We start from the raw sequence: 13,574 nt of genomic DNA on the forward strand, positions 1-13,574 counted from the left end.
GGTACGAAAGAACCTTTTTCACAGATCGGAGTTGATCGAGTTGTTGAGATAAATATCAGGTTGGTACGATCATTCCTACACGCAGAATCGATACGACTACTTACGATTCTCTTCTGTTTTCACGTTCGCCATGTGTTTTTATCTGAGTATGCGGTGTGTTGTGGTGGAATACAGAGCATACAAAGCTAATCTGTGTGAATCAATTAAATATGAAAGACCAAACTTATTTAATAACACGAGCATCGACTCGAAGCCTGATTATCTGAAAATTAACCGAGTCTTCGTGCAAATAAATAGATAAGTTGCGTCCGATTGTACGTGAAACTAATTAACCAGGAAGTCGCGCGTGTTTCTTCGAGCCAAGGAGAATCGTTTCGTCGAACGCATTTCGAACGCGCGCCTCGCTCGCGATAGCGTCGCCTTAAACGAGTATCGCTAATCCGCTTGGTTCGCGATCGAACAGAGACTATTCTCTCATCGACGCGGTGCAATTTCGATCTACGTACTCGTACACTATGAGGCTATGCTATTTCCGTATAGTCACGAACGCGGCTTTCTTATTATCCTGATACCGTGCAACCCTCTGCTCACCTCGAAGCCTTCGTCGTCGTTCAACCCGGATTTCAAACAGGATTTCGAAGGTTTTCGAAGAGTAAATTGATCGTAATTTAGGAAACACGGGTTAATAAACGATTCGATGTGTCAAAGAAGGTTTTTTCTTAAAACATTTTTAAAGTAGTTTTCAAAGTAAATCGATGACACTGGAAACTGTAGTTGATACGACGCGAAAGATTTTTCGTTCGAGCAACCAATTCCGCTATTTCGAGCATCCATATCGCACGGAAGAATCCTTTTATTCCTTGACGGTTCTTGGACCCGCATTGATTCAGAAAAATTCGGAATTATCGTTTCGACACGGCATTCGTTCGCGAGGCTGCGAACAATGGCATCTTAACTCGCCACGCCGTTTCAAGCGGTCAGCTCGACCAATTAGTCCCTATTGTAGCAGCAAATGCGAGTAAAGCTCGTAGAAGAATCGCGTGGTTGCATCGTGTACGCGTCGAGAATACTCGGCGCTCGACCACGTGCGTTCTCCAGACACATCAGAGGCGTTAAGAATACCTCGAGTTATTCTAATGATAAATCAGCATAGGTATGAACGTCTTCGTTAACAAATGGCTGTGCTACCTACGTCGTCCTTGTTAATCGGAATCGATTATCGTAGGCTCAGGCGGCGATCACAATATCGTTGGTTCGTTAGAATCGCTTGACGCAATCGCGGTAGGAAAAGTGACATTTTCCGGAAATCACGACGTTGCTCGAAACAGAATTCGTAATTCTGATAAGATAACGTAAATTATGTTGAAAGAAAAGCTACGAAACGAGGTATGTCTCGCGTTAACGCGACGTTGGTCTTTAATAGATTAACGTCGATCTTTTTGCACAATTTGCCATTTAAATTCGAAATGGTAGAACGCTCGTGTGCATAATTACGTATCGCTATGTGTAAATATCCAATATAAATCCTCGTTGAGAAATACGCAAGCGACTTTTAATAAGCAACCGGTTCTAACAAAGTTCGTTTAATAAAACGTAACCGCTCGTTATCGGCTATTTAACGACTGTTTTGAACGCGCTATGCCGATTAGAAGTATCCATAAGATAAACGACATTAATTTACTAAGTACTCGAGCGAGGATAATTAAACGTTCTCGCATCAACGAGTAGAAGATAAGAAGATTGTAGCGAGACGTTGGCCGGGGTGAGAAAACGACGATGGATCGGATGTTTTTTCGTGGATTCTCGCGTTCGGCCGTGTCGAACGAAATGAGTTTCGTACACGGAAACCGCTTGGTTCGATCTTAGTACTTTATCCAATGGTGAAATACAGGCATTAGCGTAATGAAATTGCATCGTTTACGCTGGAACGCGGCGATCTCGCGCTGCGAAATGGTATAGCTTAATTAAGGTTCGTCTAGATGCCGACGCTCGGGTGAAATATCGCGATCGTTGCTTTGTTTTTGTAATAACCGTCCTTAATTGCACTTTGATCCTAGTATCGCGACACGCCCCTGGCTGAATCGTGGCGCGAGTAATTGTTTTCCTACAAAAACCGACTTTTAACCGTGAACCAGTAACTTTCGCAACGTCCTTGCATTCAGAAGCTTCGACGCTTAACGTTTTCTCGAATTCTTCTTGAGATTGTTGCGATCCCAGTTCTCACGATTACAGAAATTGATCCATTCGTTTTGTTATCAAACTCGCGTCGAATTACTCTTTCATAATCTACGTTCTTACCACGTTTCCTACTATTACTGGAATTTTATTTGCTTATAAGAGGGCTTTTTACTACGATTTAGAATGTAGGACTTGATTGCTGTAAGAAAAGGTAGTTTGGCTGCAGCATGGATAATGATACACTAATAAAGTACAATAAATCGGTAAGCAGTGAAATAAAATTGCAGGGACATAGATACCAGGCTACGTAATTCCCAAGTCACGTGGCGCATACAGAAGATTATATTAACAGCCTTACCGTAGCGAGCTGCAAAAACTTCGTAAGCAGTCGTTCAATTTCACGAAAGTCTTGCTGAGAAATTATCATCGAGGAATAACCCCTCTTTATTTCATACATCGCTCGACAGCGTTCTTAATCCTCGTTAGATCTGCCTACTTTCGTAGTTCCGCTCGATACTCGCCGTTAAACATCGGACAACCTTTTAACGTAAACCGTAGGCTTAGTACGTATTAATTTTCCGCCTAAATGGAACAAAAATCCATCACTTTCTCTGGATTCTCGTGTTTTCAGAAACAGACGAGCGTCACGCGAGGCCGCGCGTGCACTCTTCGACACGAAGAGCCTGCGAGCATAAATTGGTTGGTGAAAAATACGCGTGTCGCGCGATAAATCCCTGCTTCCTTCTGCCTTTTTTTTTTTTATTTTCCCGTGGCGCCATCGGCATGCACCCCGGACGACCGTTAATTTGCACGTAAATAAGCGTCGGACGCTAGATGGGCCGAGCTCGTAAAATTATTCATCTCTCTGTAATTTATAAATACCCTTGACCCAAGCGTTCGCGTTACTTTCGTTATAGCGGTGTAAATATCGTAAGAGTTTCTCCGGAGCTCTCCGTTTCGCTTATACGCGTAATATATTCGCATCTGCTTGTAATCCAGGTTTTACGGTCGCCCCGTGGCTCGTGAAATCAATAATTTTCAATTTAATTGCGATCAACACCGGTTCCTGCGGACAGTCGATTTTTCTGATCGTCGCGACGGGTCCAATTAACGATCCTTCGTGAATGATCATGCATTTCGGAAGTAGCTGCTTACTCCCATATCAATTTGTATAACTTAGATGTTTATCATTTTGTGCTTTTAATTGCGCGACTCGTACGCTGTTCCACGTAGGTTCGTAGGATTCTCTTTCTTCTTCTTCTTCTTTTTTTTTTTTTTTTTACAAAATACTTCTTTCGTCGATCGATCCTCCGATTATACTTGCGATAAATTATCTACTTTATCCTGCTACTCACGAGGGTTGACCTGCTTATTGTACTTATGGCTGGGAATATTTTTCCATCTTCCATAGTGTTATTCTTCCATCTATCCGAAAGATCCCACGTTCAGATGTAAATCTACGTTAGCTGGAATACAAAGTATTTCTAGGTATCGACCTCGTTAACCGGACGCTGGGTGGTTTTAATAAGCAATTATAAGCGCGACCTGTTGACCCACGGAAACGAAATCATGAGTTCCGAGAAGAACTCGTGCCGATCCCTCGCAGGATCTCTCAGACAACATCTCTGAAGTCACGACTTGGTACATTTTGTACCGGTATCTTTCCAGGAAGGTAATCCTCGGGCGAATTGCTCTTTCTTTCGGCTGAAACATCTATGCGAGCTACGTATACGAGGGCAGGATCAAAGATTACTTTGAAGATTACCGAGCCGATTTTCAACGTTCGCTTTTCAACCTGAGTCTCTGCTTTTTAAAAGCGGATGCTTCTAGGCGCTAGAATCTCCAAGGTTACTTGACACGTTCCCCGTGCAATGGGAAACAAACGGTCAAAGCGATGTCCGAAGAATTTTTCCGATTAAAAAGTGACTGTCGTCTGAATGACTGTACTTGTAAGTACTTGATACGACTTTGATATCCATCTAAAACGAAGAGACAACATGACGTATAAACATGGAATGCGGTACGTAAAACGTAATAATAATAATAATAATAATAATACTAATAAATACTCGCTATTAGTTAGACAATAATAAGCTATTAGAGTAGGATGATTTTCTTAATCTCTTAACTAGCAGTTGCAACAAATAACTTTAATCGACCAACACGAGCGACGAGAAATATGCATAAGCTACTTTTGCATAAACGAATGAGAAGGATATGTCAGACGTCCAGCTATAATTGATCCACGCGAAGAATTATGAATTACTATTGCAGACGATTGCGGAAACCGCCATCTAATAGAATAGTAATTACAAGAGTGTTAGGATCTTTTAGATCGTCACGGTAATGGATTGAAGCTCTGATTAGATGTATCAAGATGATCGTAATGAGGAATCGTGTACGTTAATTGATGCGAAACGGCAATCGTTGCGAGATTACGTTGCATGCGATGTATATAAGCGCGAAAGAGAATTTGAGAAAAAGAAAAGGGAAAAAGGTCGAGTCGCTTGGACGTTTCTGCTTCTTTTTCTCTTTCCTGCGAATTTCTTATTATTTACACGTGCACACGTGCAAGGTGAGCAGAGAGCCGAGGTATTAATCGCCAGGGGGACAGTGATTTATGTCGGCTGCATCAGGAACTCATTAGGCCAAGTAGCGGATGACGTGTAACGGCGCGAAATTTAATTTCATCTTTTCCGAGCTACCGCCATTTTGCCTATTTCTCGCCGTCGCGAAATTAATGGAAATTTTAGAAACACGTACGTTGTCCATCCGCGTCTCCGATACCTGCTTTTTCACGTTGATTCTTCTAATTTCATAAGTATTCACGGAAACGCCAATAAGGAGGTGCGAGGAATTGGCGAATTCTTGAAACCTTGACACGTTAAGTCGCGATATTTTCTTATATTTTATTACATTTATATCTCTTTATTACAAAATATCGAACAGATAGTTTGATCGCTTGTCGACCTTCGTTTAGATTTTAATTTCAACGAGATCATAAAGAGGAATCAGTCTCGTTGTTTTCGAACGATCAGTGGAAGAACATCGCCATTGTTAGCTAGGAAAAAGTATTCCCCAACGACCACGATGAGTTGAAAAGAAAAAGCAGCTCGTTCGGAATAATATTTCATGAATCTCTAGTTCGCCCCTTTGAGAAACTTACATTTCTTCTCGAGGAATTTAAATTAAAGGAAACGCGCGTTCCGTTATAAACGTACGCCGGTAATTTATCGAAATTGCCATGAAACGATTCGATCATCATCACGGCAGCACGATAATCGCGTTTTCCAAAAACGTTCGTACCTCGATGGTTTACCACGTGTTCCGCTGATGAAGATCGATGTAAATTAGAGCGTAGGACGTTTTAGTCGTGTCTTTTTTACTTTAGACTAACGACTGTGCTCTAATGGCACGTTAATCGAACAGAGGGGTCCCACTAAATGGCACCGCAGTGCAAAATTGTCGTGCAGTGATCGACGGCGATCAGATTCGTAGATCCTTTCGGTCGTAAACCGAAACGGGACAACCAGGTGAAATACAGGAAGCGGAGATAGTCGTGGCTGCAGGTACGCATTTTATTAGCAGCTATTAATCTTTCGCCGACAGAGTATTACTGCACACGGGTATTTAACACCGCGGGTTATGAAAATTCACTCTTCTCTAAAAAAGTACATCATCTAGTTACCGCTGATATCATCGGCACAGATATCTCACGTTTTATGCTCGTCGTTTCTTACTAGGCTCGTACTCGTTTTACGTAATTCATACTACTTTTTCCGTTTCTTTTTCATCTGGCTATAGCTGCCATTTATTATTTCTAACTTCGGACACCGTACGTCCCTGCGAGAAAAGATACAGCCGAGAATCGAGTTTCGTTGAACGGAATCGTATAGCGCTTAACGTCCATTGGAAATATCGAACGTTCTTTTCTTTCGAACAAGGCAATTCTATTGGGTTGGCAATTAAGTGATTGCGGATTTTGTCATTACCACTTATGACAAAACCCGCGATCACTTAGTTGCCAACACATCTTCGTCGTCGATTTACCTAACCGACAAACAATATGAAATCTTCCTTCGAAGGCGAGTACAAAATATCACGTCATTTACTTATCCGCCCAAATATAATCTAACCTGTTCCAAATTGCGCAACCAATTATTATACTTGGTCGAAAAAAGGATTAGAAACCCATCTGAGTGAACAGTGCCTGCAGGCGTCTCGTTTCCTCGTTGTTGTTATTATTTCTATCGCGTTATTATTCATCGTCTTCATTAATCTTCCATTAAATCGACAAAAAGCGCGGTAATTCGAAAAGAGCCCAAGGAAATCGACGAGACTCGTAGTTTCCGTAGATTTCGTGTTCGGTCGATCGAGGAATTTTCCGCAGGCGAATATTTTCACGACACGAAATGTCTCATTTCGCATACAAAATCGTTCGCCACGCGAATAAAGAGACATTGGCGAAAGAAACGACAGAAACTGGGCGTAATTTGTCGAGATGATTGTAATTTGTAGGAAGGACAGGCTGGATGGGTGTTCTCTAGTGTTCAACTAAATGTTCCTCATCGGGATAATGAGAGGATTTGCTCGTCCCGGCTGCATTAGAGCAAATGATCCGGTAGATGCGCTCCATCACTTCTCGCGCGTTCCTCGTTGCGACGATGCACGTCCTTGTTCGTTCCTTGACTGTACAGTTACTCGGATGGGAAACTCGGCCAATGACTCCGAGGAACAGCAGCGAAATAGCAACCGAACAGGTGACGTTAGTTTTGGATACGTTAGGCGTTGATTTTACCTTCGATCTACGATAAACGCGCAATTGAAAAGCTCGGTTGAAAAGCGGCAGAAGCGCGATTTTTTCTACGAAGCGGATCGGCATAGAAACGACGCGCAACGTTCGTACGTATTTACCTAGAAAAATGGTACGAACGTTCTCTAACGCTAGGTTGATACAGTTATTCGGAACGAAATGGGAAACTCGGCCAATGACTCCGTGAAACAGCAATGACATAGCGGCGGAAGTGTCGACCTTGGTTTTAGACGCGGCACGCAAGTTTCAAGCTTAAGTCGATGATTTGCTCGTTAAGTTAACGAGGTTTTATCATAAATCTCTCGAAACTTGTACTAGCTTCTTTCATCCCACTTTCACTTACAAGCTTGTTGTACGAAACCGCGTGAAAAAACAGTCGATTCATTCATTAAATCTTACGAACGAGTTGACGTTAAACCTGTTTTGACAACCCCGATATCCGCGAACCCGTTAACGAATACGCTCGTCTACGGTTCCGTGCGTGCAATAATTGCCATTATCGGGAATTAAGCAAAGAAGAGAAAACGCGTGGTGGAAAAGCCAGTCGCACGGAATTCTTATTCGTCGCGGGCAACGCAAGAAACGTTCCAAGGATTCTTGAATTGATTTTATTGCGATTGAAATGTAATTGGGTTTGCAATAAATTCACTTCTTTCCGATACTTTCTAAGTGAAATTAAATACACCTGATCCGCGTCTCTATATCACGTTTCGCGGTTTTCGAATTTTATTACGAGATTCTAAGGATCGTGGAGTTTGCGTGAAATTTTGATCGAAGGAGTTGACCGATTGTCCCAGACATTGACGAGATCTCTGCGTCTTTAACGATGACCAGAGGGATCAACTTTGCTTCTAGATATTTCGCAGAGGCGGCACGGCGGTGAGAACCTGTGGGATTCTTTATCGATGCCTGTCACTTCTTACCATTCCTGATGAAACGTATTTATTAAGAGCTCGACGTGCCTGCGTACATTTCTTCAGGCGTCGTACGGTCGCGTTACAGTTATCGAAGAACACCGTAAAAACCGCTAAGAAACCTGGCGAACTTTCAAGATAGGATCGCGCGTTCGACTATCTCTGAAAACGATTATGCGCTATATATGTACGTTAAACCACGAACGAACTTCCTTTAATGTAACGCGCTTCTTTCTTCTCGCTTGCGAATTAATAACAAAATTGAAAGATCCACGATCCATAAATTATCGCGCCGATCTCGTGTGATTCTCGTGCGACGCACGATCGAAATTACGATGTCTAAGATTTATAGCCGTATAGTTTCCAATTTTATCTTGTTTCTCTACGTCATCCATCTACTTATCCTTCGATGCAGCTCGTTAATATTCGACCTTCCGTCGAACAACTCGATCGATCTTGATTTCTCGTAAAACCCGTACACTACCCTCTCCGATGTATCTGAATATCGCAACGGTTGAAGATAAGAAAGGGAAGAAGGGAAAGATAAGAAATACTGGAAAAGATCGTAGAACCGTTGGATTCGCGATAGAAAGTGGCAGCGGCGATTTACGGAAAATCAAAAAATTGCTGGAAGGCGTGCAGCCGCGAACGAGGAAGTCCATATTCACCGGCTGAAGAAGCTCGAACGTGATCTGAAGAGGAAATGGGACCACTGGGTGGGAGTGAGCCAAAGAGATGCTCGCAGACGGCTGAAAAAACTCGCGGGACTCGCCGCGACTCGTTTCGTCTCTCATCTTCCAACGAGGAAATGCTTGATGATGGACGAAGCGTCTTGATTACGTCTCCGAGTCATCTGGTCGCGCGATAATTACGACGTGAAGCTATTCGCTTGTGTATATGTACGTGTCGTTCTACGTATTATGTATGTCTCCTATGCGTTACTTGATATAGATGTACTTTATTTTTAATGCATAATACGTATTTTCGTACGAAATTGCCGAAGGCGCAAGTATCGCGCGGAGATGAGACAAGGTGGTTTGGTGTTAGTGGACCTTCCTTTTCGCGAGGAGGGGAAAACGCAATTACGCATACCCAGTGACCCGTGTCACAGGGTCATGCGGGACTCGGCAGGTGGTACGCCACTAAAAACCCCTCCTCTATCCGCTCCAACCCCGGAACCGCAAACGGCGTTAGTGGACCTAAGTCGAATAAAGCCTAACTTTGCAATACATAAGGTCAGAAAATATTATCAAAAAGTTTCGACATTCGCCGTCTGCGCGTGATATTACGTATATAATGAATTCGATTTATACGTAATTCTGTGAAAAAACGATCACCGTCGGGATTATGAAACGAGCGTCTAATCATGTAGATAATATTCGAACACCTTAGAATCGTAATATATGTTTGTTTGGAAGAGTAATAAAAGAGCTTCTCTAGAGATATAGAAATATACGGGTGTATAATAATGTTGTTAACGGCGATGTTATTAATCGTTGGGGGGGAGGCTGATATATTGACTGTCATGGATGCGACAACCGATCATTCTAATCTACGACACGAAAGCGGCTAGGAAAAGCAAAAGCCTTTTACACGGTAAATCAATTCGTAATCGTGGCCTTGCAGTACGATCTTACTAACCCAACGGACACGAGGCAACACGAGACGATCTGTACGCCGGTGATTCTTCGACGTTGAATGATTTAACTCCGCGAATAGATCAGCCGATTAAACGTTAAATACTTTAAAATGAGAGAAAATATACATCAGCCACCTGCCATTCAAACCATCGACCAGATAAACGTTTTCATATTAACCTTCAGGTAATACGATAACTGGTGCACGAATTTAGTTCACTTTTCGAGTTTCCTGCCTTTCTGTTTCGTTTATTCGTCCGTGCACTTTTTTTCTACGACATCGACACCACCGGTTTCGTTCTCTTCCTTCCCTTTGTCTCTATATCTCCCTTCGTCATGCACGTGCATCGAACCGCCTACCTAACGCGAATAATTTTATTTTCTCGCCAGCCGGCGAGCGTGGCCAGTCGTGAAAGCAACAAATTAACCGACGACGCTATCGTAGGTCGATACCGGCTATGTAAGCACAGTGAGTTATAGAGTGTTCGCTGCAACCTTTGCCGTGCACGACCCGCTACCTAAAGCCAGTCCCGTTTCCACGTGTAACAAACGTAATTACGCGTGGTAATTGCCTCGCTTTGTCGTTCTCGACGATCGTACATAGCGTTATTGTCGAACGTTAGAAAAATTCCGCAATTGCTCGCTTACTTTTACAGATGACTCTATTCGAACGATAGGTTTTCACGAAATGATATTTCGCGTTCGTCGCTTACATAAAACACGATACATTCTTTTAAAGGGTGAAAACGTACCGAGGCAGGGAATAAGGTAGAACTTAAATTAGTTCCGAAACTAACGGGATAATGCAAGGATTTTAGAAACCGAAGGTGATTGTCGTTTTCGTGAAGTTTTTCGATCACTGTTATCTTTCCAGCGGAAGATCGGAGGGTACGTGGATGTTTTAATTCGTAGCTGAAACGCGTACATAATATAATAATCATGCAGACCAGGGATAAAATAAATGGAGATTAGCAATTTTTCCGTAATTTCACGCTCTTTTTATGGTTACAATGATTTTATGATGTCAATTACATCGGTCACGATGAAATCTCTGAAAGACCGGACGGAAACGCTTCTCTTATCGTCCACAACCTAATTCGTTGTAACAGAGATTAATAGACCCAAACAAAGCCTATTTCATTAGATAAGGCAACTATCAACCTCATTCGTTAGAGTGAAATAACATGCACAGAAAAATACTATCGCAAACAGTCTACGAGTCTCTTGAAAGAATTTGGTATCGATTAAAGCGTAAGAAAAATTGACGAATAAATAGATATTAATTTTTATAATTAACATAAATTTACGATTCCTATTGCGTTTATAAATATTCATTAAATAAAATAAATAATTAAAGACGGAGGCGTAAGAAGAAGAAGAAGAAGAAGAATATTTCGCGTAAACAAAATTTTGACCATCTTAGTTTATTCGAATATTTCCTACGATGTGATAAGAGTATTTTTCAGTGGAAAAAAAAAGAAAAAATGTCCTCGACCGTGACAGGATTCGAACCTGCAATCTTCGGATCCGAAGTCCGACGCCTTATCCGTTAGGCCACACGGTCATCTAGGGGTGGTTACCCCGTTTACGAAAACCTTCATCCTATCCGACATTGAATTTCATTAAAAACCCATAAATAAAGTTCGATTTTACATATTACATATTTTAGGTTGATTTTCGAGATCTATTACTACCGTAGAATTAATAAAATACGAAATTTATGCTAATTATATAATATGCCTACTGACCGGTATAATTGAGTCATTTTGCCTTTTCTGGTGGAACACGATGTTCACATGTTAACAAAAAGTATGATCAAAAGACGTATAAACATACGTATTCAAGTTTATACTTGAATTTATTTCTTTAAATGTCTATATTTCTTAAATTATGGGTAGCATAGTATACGTATTCTCGAGATGTATTTCTAATGGAGGTAAAATATCTCGATAAGATTTCTAGAAGCGTAATTCAACATTTTACTTGATTTTTATCATTTCTCGCTCAATTGATCGTTCTAGTAATAACAAGGTAGCAAACTTTATTGCAAATAAAATTCAGTAATATCCTTCCAATTATAACAATATGCTCCACCTTAGAACTTCTATCGGTGCTTCTTTGAGCAATATAATGCTCGAAAGGATTCCCAATCCACAAGAAAAAAAGAACGGAAGCAGAAAAAAATACCAAACACGCATCTACTGTAAAATTCACCACTAAATCTCGCCCTACACCCGAACGTCCGATTCCCATTCGTTCGACGCTGTGCACAATACTCTCAACGTTCGAAATAAAAATCGCAAAAATCAAAAATGAAAGGAAGAGCAGGAACCTATTTTATCTACAGCGAGGCCCCATTGTTCCTCTTGTTATTGAATACATACATACATACACACATACATACATACATACATACACACATACATACATACATACATACGCATATACACACGCAGATACATCGAAGAGGGAACTGAAACGTGTGAGATAGGGCTTTCCGTGCTTCACCATAAATTCTCTACCCAAACGCCATCGCGCTCCACTCGGTTCGAGGCCGGAACAGGCTTAATGAAACCGACGATGAGGCGGTAGACACGCGGCAATTATCGAACCGAGTATTCGAGACTGTTCGGTGCTCGGGGCGACCGTACCTTCGGAAATACAATCGTGGAAAAACAATTTTGCATAAAGGGAAGATAACAGCGAGGGTTTTGATCGACGATAAACATGGAGGCCCCACGGCTCGTCGCGATTTCTTTTCGTTGCCGATCCACGTGAAACATAGAGGATCCTCTTCTTCTTCGTTTCCTTTTTATTCGTCGTCGTCGTCGTCTTCTTCTTCTTCATCCTCTTCTTCATCTCCTCGTTCTTTTTCTTCATCTTCATGGATGCAAGCGAGATAAATCAAGGCCGTGCAATAAATTCAAAAGACTCGGACGTTTTATCCTTCGGTAAATACGCTGATACAGAGGATGATTTAACAGTTCCCGCCTCGCGGTGTAGCTTGTTAGTTAGACAAATGTAGCGTTGTCGTTGTGACTCTCTTCCTCTCTCTCCCTCTCTCTCTCTCTCTTTCTCTGTTTGTATCTGTCTCTCTCTCCCTGTGTTTCGCATGCGAAGCTTGGTGATGGTGTAGCGGGTCTTGGGAACTTGGCTTTATTTGGACGATAAAAGCCGAGGCCGGTTTCATTCGAACAAATGCCAGCGTGTCCTTCGAATTTCGCTTCGTATGGCTCCTCGTTGCCCATTGCAATGTTGTGCTTCGTGCTTCATGCTGTTCCATCGTGGAGACGGGTGTTAAGGTATCATAGCTACTGCCACCTTTTACGATTAAAGGTTTGGTAGTGCTATTTTACAAAAATTATATCTCGAGATAAAGACTTGTTTAAACGTATCACTGCGAGAGTTTTAGATAGCAAGAGACAAAAGTGAGAACGCCTTCCTTCTCTATGTACTTGCCGATTATTCTTTTTTAAATATTCGTTGAATTTTCCACGGCGCAAGGCCCACTTGCTCGTTGTTCCATGCAGAGCTCCAGTTAAATGGTAATACCGTTTCATTGATCGCGTTGCGCAACGCGACATTGCGTCATGGTGAAATTTCGAATATTTCGGTGTCTTCGCCGTAGAAGATTCATAATTCGTTCATGTACTGTCGCCATTTAATACGCGATACCGTTTAATAAACAACTTTAATAAACTTTGAATAGTAAAAGAGCTTATTGCTAATTACGTTTGTGTATCTTACGAGATAAAAATATTTCTGTGGAAAATTAAACGGTAATCATAAAAAGATGAGCAGACGTGGCGATGGTAGACAGCTGAAATCGAACGAAATTATTCTTGATGTAAGGTGGAACGTGCCCAGAGAATCGCATGCCAACATGGTATCCCACTATTGTCCAAAAGGCAATTAGCATGCCTCTGCTGACTCTTCTAGAAAAGAGGGGTGAATACATTAAACACTCCTCCGGATACTCGTCGATCGTGCGTGGGAGAACGTATTTCTGTGAACGTGGTACACGTAACGTGC

The 13,574-nt window shown here is 41.8% G+C and overlaps 1 protein-coding gene and 1 non-coding gene across 10 annotated transcripts in view; one reads left to right on the forward strand and one right to left on the reverse strand.

Moving 5' to 3' along the window:
• The window catches only part of LOC122573679 (ankyrin repeat domain-containing protein 6), a 134,343-nt gene that overhangs the window by 59,059 nt on the left and 61,710 nt on the right, over nt 1-13,574 (forward strand). The window contains exon 4 of one of the 9 annotated variants that reach the window (XM_043740385.1): nt 3,847-4,127. The exons of the other annotated variants lie outside the window; for them this stretch is intronic. Coding sequence (XP_043596320.1) covers nt 4,116-4,127 — 12 coding nt within the window. The 5' untranslated portion in view covers nt 3,847-4,115. The remainder of the gene's footprint in view (nt 1-3,846; nt 4,128-13,574) is intronic. 9 annotated transcript variants of the gene reach the window in all.
• On the reverse strand, nt 11,034-11,106 carry Trnar-ucg. Its single transcript has one exon. It is a non-coding gene; the product is annotated as a tRNA-Arg (tRNA).

This window comes from Bombus pyrosoma, linkage group LG12 (assembly GCF_014825855.1).
Source record: "Bombus pyrosoma isolate SC7728 linkage group LG12, ASM1482585v1, whole genome shotgun sequence".
Classification (NCBI taxonomy): Eukaryota; Metazoa; Arthropoda; class Insecta; order Hymenoptera; family Apidae; genus Bombus; species Bombus pyrosoma.